Source organism: Corythoichthys intestinalis, chromosome 17, assembly GCF_030265065.1.
Source record: "Corythoichthys intestinalis isolate RoL2023-P3 chromosome 17, ASM3026506v1, whole genome shotgun sequence".
Taxonomy (NCBI): Eukaryota; Metazoa; Chordata; class Actinopteri; order Syngnathiformes; family Syngnathidae; genus Corythoichthys; species Corythoichthys intestinalis.
The window spans coordinates 27,968,445-27,992,534 of record NC_080411.1 but is presented as its reverse complement, the minus strand read 5'-3'; the positions used below and the strand labels follow the sequence as shown (position 1 = coordinate 27,992,534).

Genomic DNA, 24,090 nt, shown 5'->3' with positions numbered 1-24,090 from the left:
TAAGTGCAAACGCAGCCTATATGTGGAAATCTGTGGAAATTAGACTAGGTTCAAACTTGCAATTCTAATTTGCATTTTGCATAATTTCAATAAAAATAATCTGGATTAATGTATATAATTACATAAGGTTTTCTCCCCATCAAGTTCTTTAAAGGTTAACGCAATCATCACGGAGTTTATTTTTGGTTAAAAACTTGTTTGTATTCTTTCATTGTAATACAAAATGTTCCATTTCATTTAACTATAGAATGAACAAAAGCAGATTTTTTTTTCACGACACTTTGAAACAAAATTAAGTTAAAAGTAAAATGCTTTTCTATAAAATGTGAAATTAACAACAACAGAAAAGATAGAAAGTTCAAAGACCGTCACAATTTTTTAACACGCTAACAAACAAACACAAAGCATGAGTTGACATTTATTTGAATATGTATGCATATGCATATATATGTATATTGCGGAAAACACTCAGGTGACTTGAAATTCCTCTCTAAGACCCCCAATTTGGCTAAATTTCTAAAATGGCTGATATGCATGCATTGTTGGAAAGCTTAAAATCTCAATTTTCTGGGGGAAGAAAAATTTTTAACAGGAGGACGTTTAAAAAATATATAGATATTTTTTTAAACTGCGAAACCCTAACTGGTGGTGAAAGCATGAGAGAGCATAATTAAAGACGCCATGATTTTAACGAGGTATTATCGCGCACTTACAGTACCTCTTTTCGATCCAAAAACTCCATTTAGCATGCATGTATCACCGAGTGTCAAGACACAGTTTTGAATGGCCACAGCCACATTTTGGGGGGATTTTATGGGTGAAACATGGTAATATAACAAGGGCCGCGATGCAGAAATCGCAGACATCACAGAGTGGTCGAGATTTTCTTTTTCATATATTTTCCCTTAGAAACGTCTTTTTTCAATTTTTCTTTGTTTGGATCGATTATTTATCATCTAAAATATCAGGGAAAATGCGACAGCCCCCCCCCAAAAAAAACAAAACAATTTTGCAATAGTTATGAGGTAGATATTCGTCACTGATTTACAGACCTTTTTTTTTTTTTTTTTAACTGTGACGTAATTTGTTCAAAAGTTTAAAATATGCTAGTGAATAATTTTTTTGAAGTGTTTTTTTTTTAGCAAAATATTAGACATCAATTAATGATTCTAAGTTAAAAATGACAGACATTTTGAATAATATCATTACCTACCTTTTTTTTTTTTTTGCTTGGTTGAAACAAAAGCGGTTGCGCGACATCTGTAAACGGGGGTCTCCAGGGTAAAACGGACAAATTAAAAATAGTTCTGGGGCGTACTGCGTCATGAAACTGCTAGGGCAGCATATAGACATATTGTTATATCAAACACAACAGTTCTTTTGGCTTTAAATACAGCAGTTTATTTCAAAAGAGGTGTTCAAGAGCATAAACTGCTTTTTCAGCCTTGTCTGTGTTGTCCGCCATATATATATATATGTATATATGTATATATGTGTATATATATACAGGGGTGCACATAATTTTTTTGCCCAGGTTCTCAGAGGAGGACCTGGAGATGTGACTTGGTCCTCATTGAGCTTGAGAGCCGACCCGCCTGATGCGATACATTTATGACAAGCTTTACTTAGAGCCAATTAACTTTAATTAATTATATTAACAATTAATGCTTGATTAACATCAACTGGCACAACAAAATTGCCATTACTTTGAAGTGAAATGTAAAGAAATAAACATAAAAGCACCAATTCAAAATAAAGGGCATTATGCGGCTCCCACATTAAATCCAAGCCTTTTTAAAAGTGGGATGTCCTCCTCATAAGACCTCATTGAACGTGCATGTTTAGCTTTGTAAAATGCGAGCAAAAACACGTTTATCAGTGCATGTCGCTGTTCATTACCTTTATTCCGCCACATGTCCATAGGGCGAGTGGGATTCTGTTTGACATCGATAGTTTGCTTAATTGCCACATGCTCTCTGTTTTTTTCGTGCTTTTCAAAGTTTGGATGGCTGAAATTCTTTGACCCTACATAAAATGCGCACTGCTCTTATCGGCGACATTGGGATTGTCACGGCACATTTTGTACCGCATTTCCGTGCGAGCATCATTTGCTTCTAGCAATGGTACCTCTGGAAGCCACTTTTCAGCAAAAGTCCTTTTTTTCGGTAGCTCCGGTGACGTCTCTGTCGTCTGTCTGTCTTTTGACGGGGGTGGGGGAACACGGAAGTAATTACTCAGTGTGGCCTGCCTTTTCTACATTTTGAGAAGTTATTTTCCAGTGTCCGCCGCAAATACAGTGGTCAGCCATCGGTACGCAAAAGCGTATGGAAACCGTTGAGGGCCAGCGCGTTTGTCTACGTCCAGTCTGCATGCGCGCATGCGGACCACTTATGTGCACCCCTGTACATATATATATATATATATATATACACATGCCTTCAGAATGTGATCAAATAAGTGATATAAATCATTTGAGCAACCATTATAGCGTAAAAACATACATCAAGACAAAATCACCATAATGTCTTTGGGAAAAAATGGTTATTTCAATATGAATGTTTCAGAATTGCAATCAATTTTCTCAAGCTAGGTAACCAAAAGGCCGAATAATGTACTAGTGTATTTTAATATCAAAGCCGTCTTGTGCAAAGATGGGTTGTCTAAACAGTCATTAGAACATATTTGTGAATCATACTTGTAGATGCTTAGCATTGTAAGTGATTTAAGAAAACTTGTTTAGATTATAGTTGCTGCTACTTAACCGTTCATAGGGCACTCATTTAACTCATTGGCTGCCATTGACAGCAGTGTGAGTGTCGCTGCCAAGCCTCCCAGTCATAATGGATTGGACGTCGAGCGCTGTCAATGGCATTTTAACATGCCCGTTCACAGCCAATCCTCACAGTTTAAATTTATTGGACGTCTATCGTTGTCAATGCCAGGCAATGTTTTAAAAACTATGGGGTGGGAAAACTGGTGGTGGCCGCAAGAGGAGTGTATTTAAATTTCTATCCTTTATAATTAAAAGAATTTTGTTATTTTTACCATTTTATCAATTTATAATTCTATTTATATTTAAAATATATATTTTAAAATATATTACAATACAATCATATTTAATAAAGTCTATAACTATACTCGAGACCTGGCATCCACTAACATGGACATCACATTTTGGGGTCATGAAGGCCACACTTGGATACCATATGTTTATATCGCAGACTACTTGACGGAAAATGTGATGTCCACAATGTGGTCATTTATTTATTTTTAATTAGCAAAAATAGTCACTTGCCTTATGAAGGGTTAAGGGAAAGCACGCCCACGGGTTTTTGATTGGGTGTGGAGGGGCTACCAAGGTCATTAACAACTTCACCTTCAACTCTGAATAATTGTGTGCGTCAGCCAATGAGAGAAGAGGCTAATGATCTCCAACATTAGCAAAACGTTTGGAGGCCAGCACTCTCAGTCGAAGCCTGAAGCCCTGAACCGGTTACGCGACAGCCGGCTTTAATGGACTAATTTGCAGCCTTCTTTCCGTGGTTATGTTGGGCCAAGTCACCTGTTCACCGACTCTCTTGGACTTTAGTTTTGACTAAGAACTTTTTGGGAGGGGGGGGGTGTCGTCTCCATTGAGGAGTGTTTGTTACAGTGCCAAGATGTCTGAAAGATCCCAAAGCCCGGGTACGGAGTGTCAAAGTCGCCCGTATGACTTCAGCCGGGCTTGCTCGCAGATTTTGGGCCACGAGGGCCTCGGGGGTTCGCCCTTCCACCAGCTCCCCCTGCCAGAAGCGAGCGTGCTCTACAAGCAGTCCGCCTATGGTGGCCTGCCGTCCGCCGCCGCTCAGAGCTTTTTCCCCTTCCCGGTGGGCGGCGGTGATTACCGAGGTTCCGAGCTCCAGGCCGGGGAGTTCGGCCAGCCCAAACATTGGTATGCCTTCGCTCCGCCCGAGTACACCGGGCAGGTTCCCGGGATGGCCGCGGCCATGCATCCCACTAACCTGAGCCCCCCCATTGCCGAGACCCGCGAGCAAATCAAGCTCACCGATATCAAGACGGAAAAAGACACCGGGGACGAGTACCCGAGCGAGGTGAAGCTCCAACATTACCCGCCGGCCTCAGCCGCCATGCCTGGAGTCTTCTACTCCAGCCCCTGGAACCCGTCCTTTTGGCCAGGTATCAGCCACCTCACGCCGCCCGGCAGCGGGGGGAGCAGCAACCAGAATCCGTCGACGTCTTCCGCGTCTTCGCCGTCCATGTCACCCTCGCCGCCCAGCAACGGCGTGCCGGCGAATGCCTTCTTCGGCGCCAACCCTGCCCAGGGCGCCCCCGGGCCTCAAGGCCAGAACCCGGCCACGTCTACGCGGAGCAGCGGCTCGTCCAGCGGCGGGTGTAGTGACTCGGAAGAGGTAAGGTTTCCCTCAAAATTGCATCTTTAACTCAACTAAAATTCTGGCTTCAACACTGTACTTTAGGAAAACCTCTCTACTGAAGAATTGGAGCAGTTTGCCAAAGAACTTAAGCACAAACGCATCACTCTGGGTTTCACTCAAGCTGATGTTGGCCTTGCATTAGGTAACCTTTATGGTAAGTTGTTACACTAAAACCAAAAATGTCATATTAACAATAGTAGCAACAGTTGGCTGTTGCAGGCAAGAGAAATAGTCAATATAGAAATTTCCCACTGTTTATAGTAGGGATGTGACAAAATATCGAAATGGTGATATATCGTGATACTTTGTATCTCAAAAGGTTATGATATGCTCCTGCCAAGAATCGAGATATCATTTTAAAAAGGTGTCAATGTTTAAAAAACAAACAAAAAAAAAACAAGTTGCTACCAAAATCTTCCACCATAATAGTGTCTCAATTAACTAACTCAATTGACTGTGCTCGACAATCAATCCATTTAGACTGGGAATGTTTGTTCTTTGGAAACCAGAGCATTCACAGTCATTCTGTCCGATTTTCAGGGCATTTACAGGTCACTTGCTGTTCATTTTAGGGCATTTACATGTCATTTCCTGTTGAGTTTGAGTCACTACCTATTCATTTGGGTGATTTCTGTTTATTTTGAGTTACAGAACAGGAAGTGACCCATGAAATACCCCAAAATCAACAGGAAGTAACTGAAAATCAACAGGTAAATGACCTTAAATGGCCCAAAATTACCTCATTGCCTGACATTGGCTGTCACTGATGGGCATAGACAATCAATCCATTTGAATCCGTCAAATGGTTTGGACGTCTACTAGTGATAAACCCATTCCAATTTACAGGAGGAGCTTGTTTTTCTGTTTTTTTAGTTGTTTGTAGAATATCCTGGAATGATTTCCTGACCAATGTATTGATAATCGTTGTATCGTCAGATCGTTATCGTGAGCTTTGTATCGCAAATCATGTCGCATCATGAGGTAACAAGAGGTTCCCACTCCTAGTTTATAGGGTTCAATCGAACCCTAGGGGTTTGGTGAGTAAGTCTAAGGGGTTCAGTGAAGGTGAAGAAATGCAGAGCCTTATGCTGTATGCTGATTAAATCTAGGCAAAGTGGCTTTTTAGACCAGGTTTTGGACTGGTTTTCTCCCAATTTACAGGCTTAATCCATTTCTTTTAACTGCTAATCCTCGATCTGTTTGGAGGAGGAACTGGTTTGCTCAGTGGAAGGTTGACTCGCACTTGGTATGAGGGAATACAACAGACCAATGGACAGCGTGGTCTCAAGTTTTGAGCCGTTTATAAAACATGCTTTCAAAATGAGAAGAATTTTAAATGGGAATTTGCTAAATTATTAGCTCGCAAACTTAAATCTATTGGTTTTGAATTTGAAAAAATTGCTTCTTCATCTAATTCTGAAGTCTAATTTATCTAATTTTAATCCTCCGGTGGCAAATGAGACTTTTTGTTCATTAAAATAAAATAAAACTATTAGGACCTGGCGTCCACATACGTGGGCACATTTGCTTTCTAGTATGGCCTACATGACCCAAAATGTGCACAGGTCTCAATCATTATTGAATTTTTTATTACAGTACAATATTTTTCTTGGATATTTTTATGATTGAATCAAAAATTAAAAAAAATAAATAAATAAATAAAAAATAACAATGATAAACGCCTTATTTATTTAAACTAATCTTTCAGTGAAATTGACAACGCAAGACATCCAATCCATTTTGAACTGGGGATGGATTGGACACCTAGTGCTGTCATTGGCTGCTGCTACTGATTTAAATAGGTCCCCTATAAAAAGTTAACACAATTGCAGTTGTCAGAGCAACTCACTGCCCCCCCCCCTTTTTTTTTTTTTTTTTTTTTTTAAATAATAACCTGTTGGACCACCACAGTCTGAACCTCCAATTTTCAATCTCCCACCAAGTATGGTGTAGTGCCACATTTGACCTATGAGAGGCAGCATGGTGCTACAGGACATGCAGTGTACTGTAGTGGAAAGGAGGAAAATGCCCTGATTCATCCCGATTTGTAGCTATGCGTGTACACTGCTTAAGTGATGTCATGTTGTCTTTTGGGTGGGATGGCTCCAGGTAAGATGTTTAGCCAGACGACCATTTGCCGCTTCGAGGCCCTCCAGTTGAGCTTCAAGAACATGTGCAAGCTGAAGCCCCTCCTCCAGAGATGGCTGAATGAGGCCGAAACGTCGGAAAATCCCCAGGATGTAAGTCCTCTTTCGACATCTGTCATCTACTTTACAAGACAACAGACGAACACATCTGTAGGGGGGTTTCACAGTGGGCAAACGTCCTGCTGAGAGCCTCAGTGGAAACTCCTAGCTGCCATTGTGACTGCCTGTAAAGCCTTCCGAACCTTGACCTTGACTGAAGGCCTTACAGGTAACAGTGGTGATAAAGTGTTCCTGTTCTCATTTAGATGTACAAGATCGAACGGGTATTTGTGGACACCAGGAAGAGGAAACGGAGGACCAGCCTTGAAGGAGCCGTTCGCTCGGCTTTGGAGTCTTACTTTGTCAAGTGTCCAAAACCCAACACTCAAGAGATCACGCACATTTCAGATGACTTGGGACTGGAGAGAGATGTAAGTTATTGTTTTTCCCTTCTAAGTAGAGATGCACGATAATATCGGTCACCGATAATTATCGGCGATAATGGCAATTATGACGTCACACAGATAATCCAGATAAAGCGAAATTCAACCGATAATGCAATCCGATAATTGTATACTTGATTTAGCCTCCAAATGTGTGCAATCAACAGTTTTGTCCAATTCTGCTAGCTTTAAGGTGTTTTTGCAGTGTAGTAATGTGATGTATGTTAGGAATGGCTTACTTTTAAAGGCATTTTTGTGCAACTTGGGTGTTTACGCTCTAAGTAATTGTTGCCAAAAGCTTACCATTACACGTCATTGCCATTGTTTAGTTGTTGGAATTTACTACTTGTTCACATTTGATGTGGAAAAAATACCCCTAAACTACATTTTTGCACAGTAACGTTTGATCTTTTTGTATACTTTAAAATTTTACATACATATTTGAATAGAATTATCGGCTATTATCGGTTTATCATTATCGGTTATCGGGTGGAAGGGGCAGGAAATTATCGGTTATCGCTATCGGTTGAAAAATGTATTATCGTGCATCACTACTTCTAAGGCTTTGTTTATTCTTCTGTGTCGTGCCGACGGCGTCGACCCTACGCCGTCAATGAGCATTTGAAGTTCTGCGTAGAAGTGACTCATTGCGCTGTCGTGTGCCGCCCAGTCACTAGGGGGGGGGTGCATCCTTATCTTTATGTGGATTTTGCGGGGCTTCAGATAGAACTCCTTGATTTCTTTAATGTCAGAGACAGAGTAGCTGCTTCTCAAGAATTGTTTTTACTTCAAATGGCGAAACGCAGGAGATGAAGAAAACATTTGCGGAGGTGGTCTGTCCGACCCTTGAACTTGCCGAGGCAGAGAACGGGTGAATTTGCCACACTTGTTTACCCAGTGAGGGGCAAGGACCAAGAGATGCACTTTCAATATTTTCAGATATCAGCGGGCAGATTTGATGATCTTCTTCGCTGAATTCAGCCTTTAATATCACACCAGCAAACACAGCTAGCCACGAAAGCAATGACGTTGTACAGTATGTGGACACATCACGGTCCTTGCCATTCACGTAGCAACGAGTCACAGCCACGCATAGTCAGGATTTTTAGGAGGCGCACGTCAGGCTACGGTGTAGGGTCCAAGCAGGGTACGTTGTCAAAGGCATGGCTACGGCATCGCCCCGACCCAGAAGCAGAACAACCCCTTAAAGGGGAAGTTCAGGATTTTTGACATCAGGCTTAATCTTTGAGTTAGCGAGGGTTTAATTATTAGGTGGAGTTGATTTCAACAAATTCCGTGTAGTTTGTTAGTTATTTGTTAGTTTCAGGGCTCCGGAGTGTCTAAGCTAGCACGAGTCAATTGGGCCATCTTAGCAATCCAATAAAAAACAACATATGCACCCATGCAATCAATACTGCTGACCAGGGGCGGACTGGGACTAAAAAGCAGCCCTGGACTTTGACTCAGCCCAGCCCATAAGAATCGCTATACGAAGGGAAACACAGACCCCATAGGGGGGTCCGGGAAAATGCCCCTCCCGGGAGAATTTTTTTTTTTTTTTTTTTACATTTTATTGTAAAATGCACCAATTTCGTGCACTTTGAGAGAAAAATGAAGAAAATGTGTCGAGACTGTGACTGTCTGACTACGGGCGTTCAAAGTACTGCAAGGCTGAACTGGAGTTGGATTCATTTTCTGTACTAGCTCTATGATCAACCTGAATAAACAAATGAAAGAATTTATTTTTCAAAGCAAGTTTTACGTATCCAATTAATTATAATATATCTCTATAGATCTCTGTCTATAAAATGACTTCATTGTTTATGCCATAATTCAGTGGTCTCCAAACTATTCCACATAGGGCTGCGGCGGGCGCAGGATTTCATTCCAACAAAACAAGACAAAACCTCTGCACCAATCTGGTGTCTTACAAGTGTAATCAGTTGATTGCAGTCAGGTGCTGCTTGTTTTAGCAGAAACTTCATTGGTTAAACTGTCGGTACTCGATCGGTTAAAACAAAAACCAGGCCCCACAGCGGCCCTTGAGGACCGGTTTGGAGACCCCTGCCATAATTAATCTTGCCATACAAATAATAAATTTCAATGAAAATACAATACACATTTCAAGACAAATCCTGTATACATAAACTTCATTGGAAAGTATTAACCAGAAAACAAAACGATATATAAATGATTAATAATGTATATAACATCAATTTAACTACCTAAACTTTAAAGTAAAACCATTCATTTTATTAATATTTTGTTATATTTCTTCTGAATTAATATTGCTATGCTGCGTGTGCATACATTGTTTTACGGCTAAAATATTTTTTCTTAGGAGAGGGATAGTAGGACTAGCATACTGTAACTTGACACGATTGCAAACGGGTACATCGACTAGCTGGCACTAACCCTTTAATTGTCATTTATTTGATTTAAAATGTAGCTACCTGATGGATAACAATTGCCAGTTTACAGAGCAAGTAACCCTCTTCATCCCAATTTACTTGCCCTGCGCTTGTCTGGGGAACTTCCAACAGTTTATCGTTGCCCCCTCCCTCTTCTTTTCTCTCTCCCAGCACCGTCTGCACGTCAGAGCGGCTGCAGCTCCCTCTCACCATCGCCGGGAGCTGAGCTGTTGTTACCCGACGTGGCCGTTGCAGCCAGACTGCTGCTTGCGAAAATATTTGTCGATTTATGACATTTTAATGCTTCACTCTCCAGTTTCTTTAATTTTTTCTCTCTAACCTTCTCCGCGCCACCCTGCTCTTTTCAGTTTTTTTGCCACCACCATCCATATTGTGCATTAACACTCGTCGCTATTTTGCTTCCACAAGGAAGGAACCAAAGAAGGCTACTCTGTGCTTTCGTCGTTCCTAGTCTATCAGATTGGCGGTGAAAAGCCAGGCGCATTGCTGCCACCTGTCGGATTGGATGCGAACTGTAGATAATCAGAGGATAGGGGGGATAAAAACAGTGATGCATAATGAATGGCGGCCGCCGGCCGTCCAGGGCACCGGCCGTTCTGTGATCCTCCAGAACCCACAGATTACCAGTCCGCCCCTGCTGCTGACTATGTTTTCAGGATAAAATTATTAAAACTTACCATTGCATGTAAATAAATGCAGTATGAACAGCAACATTTGTAATCCAGAAGCTCTGCAGAGGAGCAGGGCAGAGTAATGTCGTAGCCAGCAGCAAGTAACCAGTTTATATTGTTCCTCGTTCTTCATAGGGAATTTGTGGAAACTTTCCTTTGCCCACTTCTTTTGTCTGTTTTCACAGCCTCTAAATGCACATTTCTCCATGTTGCAAAAATATCATTGGATCATTATTTGATCGCTTTCGAGAAGGCAGGTTTGCTGGAGGTCAAAATGTTTCTTGATGGTAAAAATAAAAACAACTTGTCGCTATAAGCCATGTTTGATGTTTACATGGCTTGGAATGCTTTGAGGTCGCAACTTGTACCCTCCGAGTGGTATAAGTCCGACTTCCCACCTTTTTTCGGAGGTAGCGTGAGCACAAATGGCCGAAGCACTCTTCTCTATTGCGGTCGTATTACGCATCTAAAAAAATTGTCCTGCACAGTGAAATGAATCACAGCAGTTTGGTGTGATATTGTTTTGGCCACATAGGTGTTTTGGAAAAATTATCTGTGTTTTGAATTTATTTGACTTTGTTGGATCTGTTAGTAGATTTGTATCGTTCTTTTATTGACATGCTAGGAAGGTGGCATTGACTCGTGCTAGCGTAGCCACTCCGGAGCCTCAAAACTAACAAATAACTTGCAAACTGCACAGAATTTGTTGAAATCAACCCCACCAACTAAAAATTCTAAAAATTCTGAACTACCGCTTTAAGCCTTACACTGTGGTACCTTGACTTACAAGCACTCCATTTTATGATGTAGGTCACATGCTTGCAAATGCTACTTCTTGAGTGAGGTGAAAAGCAGTTAAGTCATGCCCTAGTTGTGGATGGAAAACGTGATTTATGTAAATACGTATGTACAAATATTCATTGATTATATCATTATGGTTACCAATGTGTATTTCTATCCCCTTCTTACATCTTGGATGAGCTTAATGGGACTTTTAGCTGCATTTGCATGTCACCAAAGCCAATTTTCTATCAAACTGTACGGTTCAGTTCACCGCAGTAAACTATAATAATCGGTGAAAAGTTGAAATTGATTGCTGTTGTCTTCTAGGACAGTTTTTATCAGGTGAAAGTTGCTCCACTGATGAGTCGTTCTCCTCGGGTGACAATCAATTCTTAGCCTTTTGTCCTCACTGAAGTAAATGAATCATCGTTATGCAAAACGATCACTCGGCAGACGACCCAAAATGCCTTCTGATAATGACGTGACAATCTATTGATGACTATGTGGACCATTGCTGCCTGTGGTGTTTTCTTGTGCTCAACTAAACCAAAAGGTTAAATTTGATATCCTCTGTAAATGAGCCACAGACTATGTAAATTCTTTTTTGATGTAATCTGCAGTATGTCTGTTTCTCGTTCCATTGGAACATAGAATCAAACAAGTCAAAAATGCACAGAAGCATGCTTACTCTGTTAACCATACTTTGTCACATGCAGGTTGTCCGTGTGTGGTTCTGCAACCGGAGACAGAAGGGAAAGCGTTTGGCTCTCCCGCTGGATGAAGAATGTGACGGCCAGTACTATGAGCAGAGCCCTTCGCCCCTCAACATGGCTGCCTCCCCCGTACCCAGCCAGGGCTTTCCTCCGCCAGCTACCTATCCCGGAGGCCCGCCGCCCACGCTTTATATGCCAGCGCTTCATCGCCCTGACGTCCTGAAGCAAGCGCTGCACCCTGGACTGGTTGGTCACATGACTGGATAGATGCTACAGACCCCGCAGAAGACGAGCTCCGTCCAAACTACCGGAACTACCTCCACGGATTGCGGGACAGTTGAAGGTTCTCCCCATCACAGTTATTGTGTGCGACTGATTATTCCATGCCAGCAACTTTGGAAGTATTTTACTATAACCTTTTATGTCATTCTGTAGGCCGGATTTCCGAAAGTGCATTTGACGCAAGGTGGCCTTTAGTTTTTTTTTGTGTCCTGTGAATGAGTTTTTTTTTTTTTTTTTTTTTCTTGGAGGTCAGAAAAGTCATTTGACAGTCAATGAGGGGAAATGTGGTTTGAGTTATTCTAATTTTCAACTCCGGTGTTTTGGTGGAAAAAAGACTGTTGGGGAAAGCTATCGCGATGAAAACAGTATTTTCATATTGTAAAAAGTGCCTTTTTGACATTTTTTGAAGAAAAGTTTCAGTAATTGATCATCTATAATGGCTATTTAACATGTTGTTTTTCCCCAGGAGTTTGAATGCAATATTTTAAGGATCTGGTAACAAAATGATCCTTGCTGCTAATTTCCTCTGCTTTTATTGCACATTTTCAACATTTCATCTCAGGTGAAGGTCTGTTCCTATCCTATACTTGACAATTTTTGTAACAACAGCTAAGTGTCAACTTTTATATTTCTCATGTTGTATGTATGTTTTTTTACCTCCTTTGATGCCTAGTGAACAAATGAAAGTTGCATATAGTGGTATGAAAAAGTATCTGAACCTTTTGGAATTTCTCACATTTCTGGATAAAATCACCATCAAATGTGATCTGATCATTGTCAAAATCACACAGATGAAAAAAAACTGCTTTAACTAAAACCAACCAAACATTTATAGTTTTTAATATTTTAATGAGGATAGTATGCAAACAATGACAGAAGGGAGGGGGATAAGTGAACCATCACATTTTATATTTTGTGGCCCCCCTTTGGCAGCAGCACCCTCAACCAGATGCTTCCTGTAGCTGCAGATCAGTCTGGCACATCGATCAGGACTAATCTTCGCCCATTCTTCTCTACAAAACTGCTGTAGTTCAGTCAGATTCCTGGGATGTCTGGCATGAATCGCTGTCTGTAGGTCATGCCACAGCATCTCTATGGGTTTCAAGTCAGGACTTTGACATGGCCACTCCAGAACGTGTATTTTGTTTTTCTGAAACCATTCTGAAGTTGATTTCCTTCTGTGTTTTGGATCATTGTCTTGTTGAATAATCCATCCTCTTTTTAGCTTCAACTGTCTGACAGACGGCCTCAAGTTTTCCTGCAAAACATCCTGAGGAACTTCATTCTTCCATTAATGATTGCAAGGTGTCCAGGCCCTGAGATAACAAAACAGCACCAAATCATGATGCTCCCTCCACCATGCTTCACGGTGGGGATGAGGTGTTGATGTTGGTGAGCAGTTTTCCTCCACACATGGCGTTGCGTGTTGCTCCCAAACAATTCTTTCGTTTCATCAGTTCACAAAATATTTTGCCAAATTTCTGTGGCGTGTCTTTATGCGAACATTAAACGAGCAAGGTTTTTTTTTTTTTTTTTTTTCCATTTAGACGCAACAGTGCCAAACTCTCCATTTGTAGACAACTTCTCTGACTGTCGATTGATGAACATCCAGACTTTTAGAGATGCTTTTGTATCCTTTTCCTGCTTTATACAGATCAACAATCATTGATCGCAGGTCTTCAGACAGCTCTTATGGCCGAGCCATGTTGCACATCAGACAATGCTTCTCATCGAGACAATTTGTGTGTTTTATTGTGGGCAGGGCAGCTTTGAACCACTCATCAGTGATTGGGCACACACTTGACTTAAAATGTTTGGTAAAAATAGGTTTCTATCGGCCTTTAAGTCTCCTTAGGCAGAGGGTTCACTTCATTGTTTGCATGCTGTCCTCATTAAAATATGAAAACCTATAAATGTTTGTGTGGTTTTGGTTTAAGCAGACATTATTTTCATCTGTGTGATTTTGATAAAGATCAGATCACATTTGATGGTGATTATATGCAGAAATGTGGGAAATTCTAAAAGGTTCAGATACCTTTTCCACACCATTGTGCATCTTTTTAAAATAAGTTGTCCAACCTCTGATGTTCATATCTCATTGACGTCTTATCCATTTGAACTGGGAACTGCCAGCCCCTTCAAGTTCAAATGGAGTTGACATCTGTCACTGTCAAAGGCTGAGTTAAAACGGCCTTTTTTTAAAATGGACATTATCTTTACTCAAACATTTTAGCCACGCTTGATAAAAAACAATATCAGATTGTAAATGGGTCACAGCTTCACAATGCATGTAACGGTCAGCATTTTAACTCACCATAACATCAAGTCGTGAGTTTTTTCACCCCTATATTTTTTAATGATTTAAACTAATTGTTGCCCACCAGCTGCCAGGTAAAAGTTTACATTACCATAAATTTGTGTGCGTCAGTTTCATTTTGGTGTAATTTGTGTCAGTAATGGTGCTTCAGGACCTTTTTTTTTTTTTTTTATGTTAACTCATTCACTGCTATTGACAGAGCTAGTTGTCCAATTTATTTTAACAGGCATGTAATGATAACTGCATCCCTCCCAGTTCGAATGGATTAAACTCCTATAGGCCTACCTGTCAGTGGCACTGAAACTATCAGTCACTGCCCTTCCACTCAGTTCAAATGGATTGGACGTCTACTGCTGTTAATATTAAACCATGCAGTTAATTTTGAGTTAAAAAAAAAAAAGCCAGTATATACTGTATACAGTATACATACTGTATCTTTACAAAAGGTTGAAACCAAGTGCTTCGGCCTGAGGACTGGAAAGGAGTTATCAACTTGAACAGAGCGATGTGGTCATGGGCTTCAAGTTTAACTGGTGATATTGCACATTTCCTATCACATTTCATCAAAATTTGCTCACGTTGCATAAATGCAAGTCATCTTATCTTCAGCCTGCAAAACACCGCTGCATAAGCCATTTGTGTAAATAACTAGGGCAAATTCAATATGACAGGAAATTTCATTAAAAAAAAACTTTTTTTTTTTTTTTTTTTTGTTAAACGGGACTCCCCAGTAAAGATTGACAAATTTTCTGTTACAAAGTAAAAAAAAAGATATATATATATATATATATATATTAGGGCTGTCAAACGATTAAAATTTTTAATCGAGTTAATTACAGCTTAAAAATTAATTAATCGCAATTAATCGCAATTCAAACCATCTATAAAATATGCCATATTTTTCTGTAAATTATATATATATTCTGTAAAATAACTTGTTGGAATGGAAAGATAAGACACAAGATAGATATATACATTTAAGATACGGTACATAAGGACTGTAGTGGGCATTTCACTCTACTGTCATTTAAATCTGTCTATGCTGTCCTCACTCCGAAGCGTGTACTTTTTCCAAAGCTAGACAGCTAGTGAACGACGCCTTAATAATCAGACTTCTTCCTTTTTCATCTGATTTATTAATAAAATGGCCTCAAACCATTGTCCTCTTTAGACCGTAGTGAAACTACAAAAAAAAAGTACACCAGCATTGCTTTAGCAACAACGTTAGCTTAGCATGCTATACAGGTTCACTAAACAAACAAAAAGCGTCTCATACAAAAAATATAACATTTCGCTTACTAACATAATATGTACATTCTTTACAACAACCATACTTACGGACAAATCTTGTCCAAGGATCATATAAGCACAACATTACAACGTAGGCGTCAGCCCGAGACGTCGTGCAGCCATAATGAACTGGCAAGAAAGCAATAAACCATGTCGCAAAGCGACCACAAGAGTTCGCTGTTAGACAGCACAAAAAACCTTGCTGTAAAACTTACCAAAGGCAGAATACTGTCTGAGCGGGACATGTGCGTTAATAGGGAATGGGACGTACTACGTCATTGTTTGGACCCGCCTCCATGCTGGCAATATAATTCACTTCCGGGCCGGCAGAGTCAATGCGGATTGTAACGTGTGATAGTGCTAAGCTAACTCTTTCGGTGTTTTAGAAAGAAAATATGGGTGCTTTATTGTTGCGTTACCGGGTGCAACAGCGTCTCCTACGACAAAAAAAGGGGTGAGGAAAAATGGACTCACTTTTCACCGTTTTCCTGCATGGAGGACCAAATATCAGATCACGAAGGTACGACGGATGGCTGGATTGCAGCGGTTCGTCGGAAAAGCATTTCTTATGATCATATTTCTGCTGGAATGAGAGTGTGTTCCTGTCATCTCTACTCTTGTAAGTTGAACGATTTATCCACTTTTGGTTTCAATACGTTTTTGTTTTTTTACACCGTTGTGTAAATCTGCCTCGGTAGCAATGCTCGCCTACTACGACTCCCCTACCTGTTGTGTTCCTAGGTAAACCTGCTGACAACACATCCCGATTGGTCACCATCTCTCTTCTTGGATCATTTGACAAAGAAAATTTGTTCAATGGAGTGGTTCCATTTGTCCTGTGTCGGACTCAAACAAGCCCCTGCAGCAGACGCCATCTGGGTCTGCCCTTCTCGTCGATGAACTGCGGGCTTTTAACTTGTGAAAATGCAAGAACTTTAATGCACATATTTATTCTGCCTGGCTATTTAACTATGGCCAGTGACGTTTTTTTTTTTTTTTTTTTAACCACTTTGACAAAGACACCTTTCATTGTAATGTTGAATTTATATATTCTATTATTATTTTTAAATTATAATATTCTTATTTGCACTTATGTAGACTTCAGACTGTCAATTCAAATAGTGTTGGAAAAGTTGCAATACCTAAAATAGAAATGCAAGAACTGTAAAGTACATATTTATACACCTTTATTTACCTAAGGCCACTGGATGTTTTTTAACTGCTTTGAAAAATACAGGTTTTGTTGTGATCTTGTATTTATATAGTATATAGCTTTTTATAATGTATTATGTATTATAATATTTGCTGCCCCCTGCCAGAGTGTGGGCCATTTTGTACTAAAATGATTTTAAACTGTCAGTTCAAATACTGTGTTGGAGACTAGTACTTGCAATACTTAAAATGGAAATGCAAGAACTTTAAAGCACATATTTATCCTGTCTGGCAATTTACCCAAGGCCAGTAAATAGTGTTTTAAACTGCTTTGACAAAGACACGTTTATTGTGATCTTGTATTTGTGTATTACTTATATAATATTTGCTGCCACCGTCAGAGGGTGGGCCTTGTTTGCACTAATTTAAAGATTTTAAACTGTCAATTCAAATATCGTATTGGAGAAATTGCATTACTTGAAATAAATCTATTGCAACTTATCAGTCCCAGTTCTTGTCTACAACACTGTCCAAAAATTGTCAATGCATATTCCAAATAGAATAACAAAATTAAGTCACCTGACTTTGTAATTATTACACCTGTTTATTATGAAGACCTGAAGTAAACAACAAGCAGTTACAGTTTGTCAAGAAGTTGTTCAAGTCATGTTTTGGTATTCATATTTTATTGACTTTTCATAACACTTGGGATCGTGTTTGTAAGAGCAGAGCAAACTGAAGTTTCAGCGTGCACTCTTCGCCTTTCCAACCTCTCAACGCTCCGATGTGGTGCGCTTGACCTCAGAATAACCCAAGAAGAGATATGGTGACCAATCGGGATGTGTTGTCAGCATTTCATATGCAGGTTTTCCTAGTAACACAACAGGTAGGTGATGAGGAGGAGTAGATTAGCATTGCTACTGAGGCAGATTTACACAACAGTAAAGAAAAAAACAAAAAAACGTATTGAAACCAAACGGATAAATCGTTCAACTTACAAGAGTAGAGATGAGGGGAATACACTCTCATTCCAGCAGAAATATGATCATAAGAAATGCTTTTCCGACGAACCGCTGCAATCCAGCCATCCGTCGTACCTTCGTGATCTGATATTTGGTCCTCCATGCAGGAAAACGGTGAAAAGTGAGTCCATTTTTCCTAACCCCTTTTTTTGTCGTAGGAGACGCTGTTGCACCCGGTAACGCAACAATAAGCACCCATATTTTCTTTCTAAAACACCGAAAGAGTTAGCTTAGCACTACCACACGTTACAATCCGCATTGACTCTGCCGGCCCGGAAGTGAATTATATTGCCAGCATGGAGGCGGGTCCAAACAATGACGTAGTACGTCCCATTCCCTATTGCGTCAAATATTTTAACGTGATTAATTTAAAAAATTAATTACCACGTGTTAACGCGATAATTTTGACAGCCCTATTATATATATATATATATATATATATATATATATATATATATATATATATATATATATATATATATATATATATATCAACAACCTCTACAGGAGTGTTGGTTTTGTAAGCGATGATGAATGAATATATTTTGTCACTGAACATTTTTTTTTTCATAACGATGACGAGCTAAAAACGTGTCTTGGGAGACCAAAACGAAAACATAACGAGATGGATGCCAGTTGTCGTCTGATGAGACTAGAACGAGATTACAGTTCGCCATAGTTTCCTTCATAAATTCACAATGTGATATTTTCTTCTCGTATGTGTATTTAGCAGGCATTTAGCAGTGTTTGGTTGTGTGACTCATGCGACATGCTGCGCCTGTCCCTTACCCTGTCGACCCACACACAGGCTTATTCACCGGCCAGTTAGTAAACTGTGCCCATTCCAGGCTCCTTTTATGAAACAAGTATCAGGTGCCACTTGGTAAGTTTTGTTTTCTTATCTTGGCTATGGCATGTTGCTTTAGCCTTTAAAGGTCTGTACTGAGTGATTATCACACACTAAACTAGCTTGTAGCGTTAGCATAGTGTTTGCGTTAGCATTAGCATTTAACGCGGTGATTCAGTGAGTGGCTTCAAACTCTTGGAAAACTTTTTACACACAGTTCGTGGTGTCATTGTAGACTATACAATAATGTGCTTTTCTGTCAATGTTCATTCGAAACTGTTGGAAACCTTTTGTTTATTTACTTATTCATGGAATAAAATTTTAAAAGACAATGTTTATAAACAAAAGTGTTTTGAGAATAAACCCCACTCACCACAGTCACACAATGACGTGTCGCTGTATCCGGCCGCCATATTGTCCGTCATTGTTTATCTGTATTCTCAATGGTTTCAATTTGTCGTGCAATTTATAGTGCAATTCATGGAAGCCCCGGTGCTTTCAGACGCTGTTAACTGGATGCGTTGCATAAAAGGCGTTATGTGGAAAAGCTTCAGTCTATCCATTCGCCAGACCCATATTTGATGCCTAAATCGATATTTTTCGACCTGCTGTCTTCGCCGTCTCTGTCTGACATCTGCTACCCTGATATCTACAACTATCTTGTCCACAGAAACTCAGCCTATTCTCACGAAACTTTGAAAAACTTTAAGAGCAGCACTCTAAGCAACATTACCCCGTGTGACCCTTTACTTTCAATTTTCTAAAATGGCGACAATCAATTAAAAAAAAAAAAAAAAAAAAAAAGTTGACTGCGATGGCCGACGCTTCAAGGATAGGTGGATATTGGACTATTTCTTCAATACAATGCGCAACAACTGTGTCTGCCTCATTTGGAAAGAGACAGTCGCTGCTTTCAAAGAGTTCGATGTGACACGATATTACCAAACAAGACACGCTGACATGTACAACATTACAAGGAAGATACTCAGTGAGAAATTATAGCAACTTGAAGCTAGTTTAATTTCACAGCAGCAGTATTTCGCAAGAACCCGAGTGTCGAAAGAGAACGCCACAAAGGCGAGATTGTTGAAATGAATTAAAAAATAATAATAATAAAGCAAATGTGACACACAGAAGGGCTCGCTAAAAATTGTTTAAATATATTGTTCTATGTAAATCAGCCAAGGTAGCCCCCCCACATTTTTACCACACCAAATCTGGCCCCCTTTGCAAAAAGTTTGGACACTGCTGTTTAACTGATGATCCGTAGACGAGGCCAGCTTCTTTCACTTGGTACCAGCTAAATATTATTTAAAAAATGATGAGGGTAAAAATAAACATCTTGAATTTGAAACTGTATGTTGTCGGCGATTAGCCTTGCAATGATCTTAATTGTGGTTGTCAGCCCAAAACCCTCTAAATATACTGGACTGTCTCAGAAAATTAGAATACACAATATTCTAATTTTTTGAGACAGTCCTGTGTATATATACAGGACTGTCTCAGGAAATTAGAATACACAATATTCTAATTTCCTGACTGTCTCAGGAAATTAGAATATTGTGTAATTGTGAAATTAGAATACACATTATTCTAATTTCCTGACTGTCTCAGGAAATTAGAATATTGTGTATTCTAATTTCCTGAGACAGTCCTGTATATATACACAGGACTGTCTCAAAAAATTAGAATATTGTGTATTCTAATTTTCGAGACAGTCAGGAAATTAGAATATTGTGTATTCTAATTTCCTGAGACAGTCCTGTATATATACACAGGACTGTCTCAAAAAATTAGAATATTGTGTATTCTAATTTCCTGAGACAGTCCAGTATATTAAATGCTTCTTACCAGGTATAAAATGACTGCTACATAGTCTGTGGTGATCGTTTGGTGCCCAGTTTTCTTGTCGAATTGCAGCAGTCCATCTCGCTCTCCTCTCTGGGTCTCTCGGAATACAGTAGAACTTCAAGTTTCTCCGTCTATCTTCTCTGTTACTGCAACCAACCACCACACACGCCTTCACCATTTTGATTATTAATGTTAACGAGCAGAAAAAAACACCATAATAGGAGGAATTTACGTAGCGGTAAGGCGTAAACACGACGAGCTGACGGACAATATGGCGCGGAGGCGTGGTTGTGACGTCATGTGAGTGGGGTCTATTGTCGACTAAAACTAGACGAAGAAGAACACATTTTGAAATAACTAAAATATGACCAAGACTAATAAGTATTTTGCGTCCAAAAGACTAAGACGAAAATTAAAATGGCTGCCAAAAACAACACTGCACTGTAGTATTGTTTCAATATTCACTTAACATTTTCAACTATTAAATTGGAGCAAAACCTTACTTCGGAAAAACAAACAAAAAACAGCACTCTGAGAAAGAGTGCAAATGTTCCTATTTTAATTTCACAAACAGCTGCCCAACAGGCATCAATTATGTTGTAAACATTTTCCTGTATCTAGAGTAGCAGCACTCACTCCTCCCCTCCGGTTGTTGCTCTGTCCTGTGTCTTTCGGTGACCCTGCACCTGAGCTTTTCCCCCCTCAAAAAAGACAAATCTGCTAGTATGGGAGTACTTGAGCTACCGAAAAGAAACAGGCGGCCGTGGCTTAGAGGAGGAGGGACAGACGACGTGCAAGACATGCTTGCGGAGGGTGGTTTACACATTTACGTGACCATCATCCGTCACTTTACACAAGATTTAAGGTAAGCAAACACTGTCATGAAGTTTCCCACTAGCTATGAGAGTTCACTCCTGCGTATTTAGTGTGTCCAGCGATGGTAAAACAAATACTCTAACGTAAGCTTGTTAACGGGACAGATAACGTGGCTACTTGGCACGCCAAGACAGCTAACTAGTTTCCGCTCTACAAGTAGCCTACTTTTGTAGTCTTCCGCCATTGTAAACACCTGGTATAAATAACATTTTCATAAAACAGCCGGTGGTGTTTTTTTCTCTGGCGACTTTCTGTGTTGAGAGAGGGCGTGTGTGTGTGGGTGTGTGTGTGTATGTGTATAATGTGTAAATAATGAATACACACGAGCTCTGTCTCTTACTCTCGCTCTCCATTAATATTCAACTAATTCATATTAATAGTAGTAGTGGTATGTGTTTTACTGAAAATCAATTGCATCATATATTGTTTAAGTCCAGTTCTATATTACCAAAACTTTTGTTCTAATGTTGAGTAACTTGAGCTGTGACTGTGGGTTTGGTCTATATGTTGTATTTATTGGCTTGACCCCCCCCCCCCCCCCCCATCCAACTGAACTCGTCAGCGCTGATGAGTTTGGATGGGGTGTGGGTGTTCGTCACACTAAGCCACACGGTTGCTAACCGTCATATGCTATTGTTTGGCCACACTGGATTCATTACCTTATTACCGTACTGGCCCGAATATAAGACGGTGTTTTTTGCATTGAAATAAGACTGAAGAAGAGGGGGTCGTCTTATATTGGCGGTCTAGACATTATACCCATTCACGACGCTAGACGGCGCCAGATATCATTAAAGTGATGTTCTGTCATGATAGATCTCAGCTACTCTCAAGTTGAACCAGTTTGCATTATTTTATTGCAATGTTTTTCCTTATTCAGATTTGTTTCAAGACTACAGTTACAGTTAGACTTCACTTTGATGGTTAATGCAGTTATTGCAATTTTGTTGTTTTATCACAATAGATAGGTTTATTTACATTTCAAAAACCAGAAGCCATTCATTTATGCATGTGAATGCACTTTAGTTAACATATTTAAATGTTCAGATATTAAGATTTGAATGAGGCAAAATAACATGCTTTTTCTCTCAAATATATTGTTATTATCATTTGTTTCGGATGTACTGTAATTATTTTCTGTATAAAAATTAATTTGGTGTTCAAAAAGTCTTTTTTTCAAACTTGAGTCTTGAAAAAGAGGGGGTCGTCTTATAATCAGGGCCGTCTTATATTCGGGCCAATACGGTACTTTTCATCTTTCACACAGCCGCTGGAAACAGAAGTGTTGTTTCATCCATCTGCAGGCGACCATCATGATTTTACGACACTATGCGGGTGTGCGCTGGTCCTCATGGGAAACGGTCTTCCTTAAGGCAAAACACTACAGCTTTTGTCCACAGGCATCGCTAAAATCATTAAAATTGAAAAGTTGCCAAGTGTTGCTTTAAAAAAATTTTTTTCAAATTTTATTTATTTTAACATTATATTCACGTTGATATTCCAATTTGCAAATATGTTGTGAAAAATAAAGTCCTGGTCAATGGAAAAAAAGTTTTTTTTAACCCATTTAGCTCAAAATAACACATTTTAGAGCTATAATTGCAATACTGTGATAATGTGAAACCGCGGTATTTTTGCTTAAGGTTATCATACCGTCAAAATGTCATACCGGCACATGCCTACTTGTGTTGCCCCTCAGATCATAAGGTGCCTTATGCACAGTGCGTTATGCGTGTGTAAGAAGCAGCAGCTCTACATTCAACACAACTTGTTACTCATGTACAATGGCCGACTGGTAAGGCCCGTGGTCAAATGAGCGAACCCTAAAAGTAGCGCACTTGCTTAATCCAAGCATTATGGTAAATGCAGCGAGGGGCAAGGCACTTCCGTGTGCTCGCTAAAATCAACTGAAATTGAAAAGTTGCCAAGTGTTGCTTTAATTTTTTATTTAATTTGTTTATTTTAACATTATATTCACGTTGATATTCCAATTTGCAAATATGTGAAAAATAAAGTCCTGGTCAATGGAAAAAAAGTTTTTTTTTTAAACCCATTTATCTCAAAATAACCCATTTTAGAGCTATAATTGCAATTCTGTGATACCGTGAAACCGCGGTATATTTGCTAAAGGCCGACTGGTAAGGCCCGTGGTCAAATGAGCGAACCCTAAAAGTAGCGCACCTGCGTAATCCAAACATTACGGTAAATGCAGCGAGGGGCAAGGCACTTCCGTGTGCTTGCGTGGTTCCCAACTCTTAAAAACACTCAACACTCAAATACTGTATATAACACCACCATTGTCATCGCTTAAAAATTAAATAAAGTAGCCTGATCTTAAAACCACTCCATCTACATGTGCGTTACATGCGCTGTCATATCAATACAATATTATGCGATTCCCCTGAGCAACGGGTCATTTTAGTAGATGGTAGGTTACAGTTCTCATTTTTGTTGCACTGTAAATTCACAAATCAGAATAAGTATTGTCTAGGGTTGGTGAATATTAGTAGTGGACCTCTTTGACTACGCCCATACTCAAAACTATGCATTTTTACTGTACCAATATTTGGAAAAATGAATTAAAAGCCCTAAATGTGGACTTTGATCAAGTTACAGTTCTCATTTTTGTGGTTCTGTAAATCAATCCAAAGATGAAGTCAAGAGTTCAGCGCAGAATACTCAGAGAGGTCAAAAATAACTCTAGAGTGTCTGCTAAAGACTTACAGAAATCACTGGCACAGTTCAATATCTCTGTGCACACATCAACTATATGTAAAACTATGACCAAGAAT

The 24,090-nt window shown here is 39.6% G+C and overlaps 1 protein-coding gene and 1 long non-coding RNA gene across 2 annotated transcripts; both read left to right on the top strand.

The window, feature by feature from the left end:
- The first annotated feature begins 1,511 nt into the window (after nucleotides 1-1,511).
- Nucleotides 1,512-14,531, top strand: pou5f3 (POU domain, class 5, transcription factor 3). Its single transcript, XM_057818063.1, has 5 exons — nucleotides 1,512-4,409; nucleotides 4,476-4,587; nucleotides 6,543-6,673; nucleotides 6,886-7,050; nucleotides 11,665-14,531. Exons 1-5 carry the CDS (start codon nucleotides 3,660-3,662, stop codon nucleotides 11,926-11,928), a joined length of 1,422 nt encoding a protein of 473 aa, XP_057674046.1. The 5' UTR covers nucleotides 1,512-3,659; the 3' UTR covers nucleotides 11,929-14,531.
- Nucleotides 14,532-15,993: 1,462 nt separating this feature from the next.
- On the top strand, nucleotides 15,994-16,541 carry LOC130905791 (uncharacterized). Its single transcript, XR_009061152.1, has 2 exons — nucleotides 15,994-16,169; nucleotides 16,292-16,541. It is a non-coding gene; the product is annotated as an uncharacterized LOC130905791 (long non-coding RNA).
- The last annotated feature ends 7,549 nt before the right edge of the window (nucleotides 16,542-24,090 follow it).

Excerpts from the sequence above, each read along its gene's own strand:
- pou5f3 (XM_057818063.1), top strand. The coding sequence starts at position 3,660 with ATGTCTGAAAGATCCCAAAGCCCGGGTACGGAGTGTCAAAGTCGCCCG. Across the intron at positions 4,410-4,475 it reads GGTGTAGTGACTCGGAAGAG|GAAAACCTCTCTACTGAAGA; the intron begins GTAAGGTTTCCC and ends ACTGTACTTTAG. Across the intron at positions 7,051-11,664 it reads ACTTGGGACTGGAGAGAGAT|GTTGTCCGTGTGTGGTTCTG; the intron begins GTAAGTTATTGT and ends TGTCACATGCAG.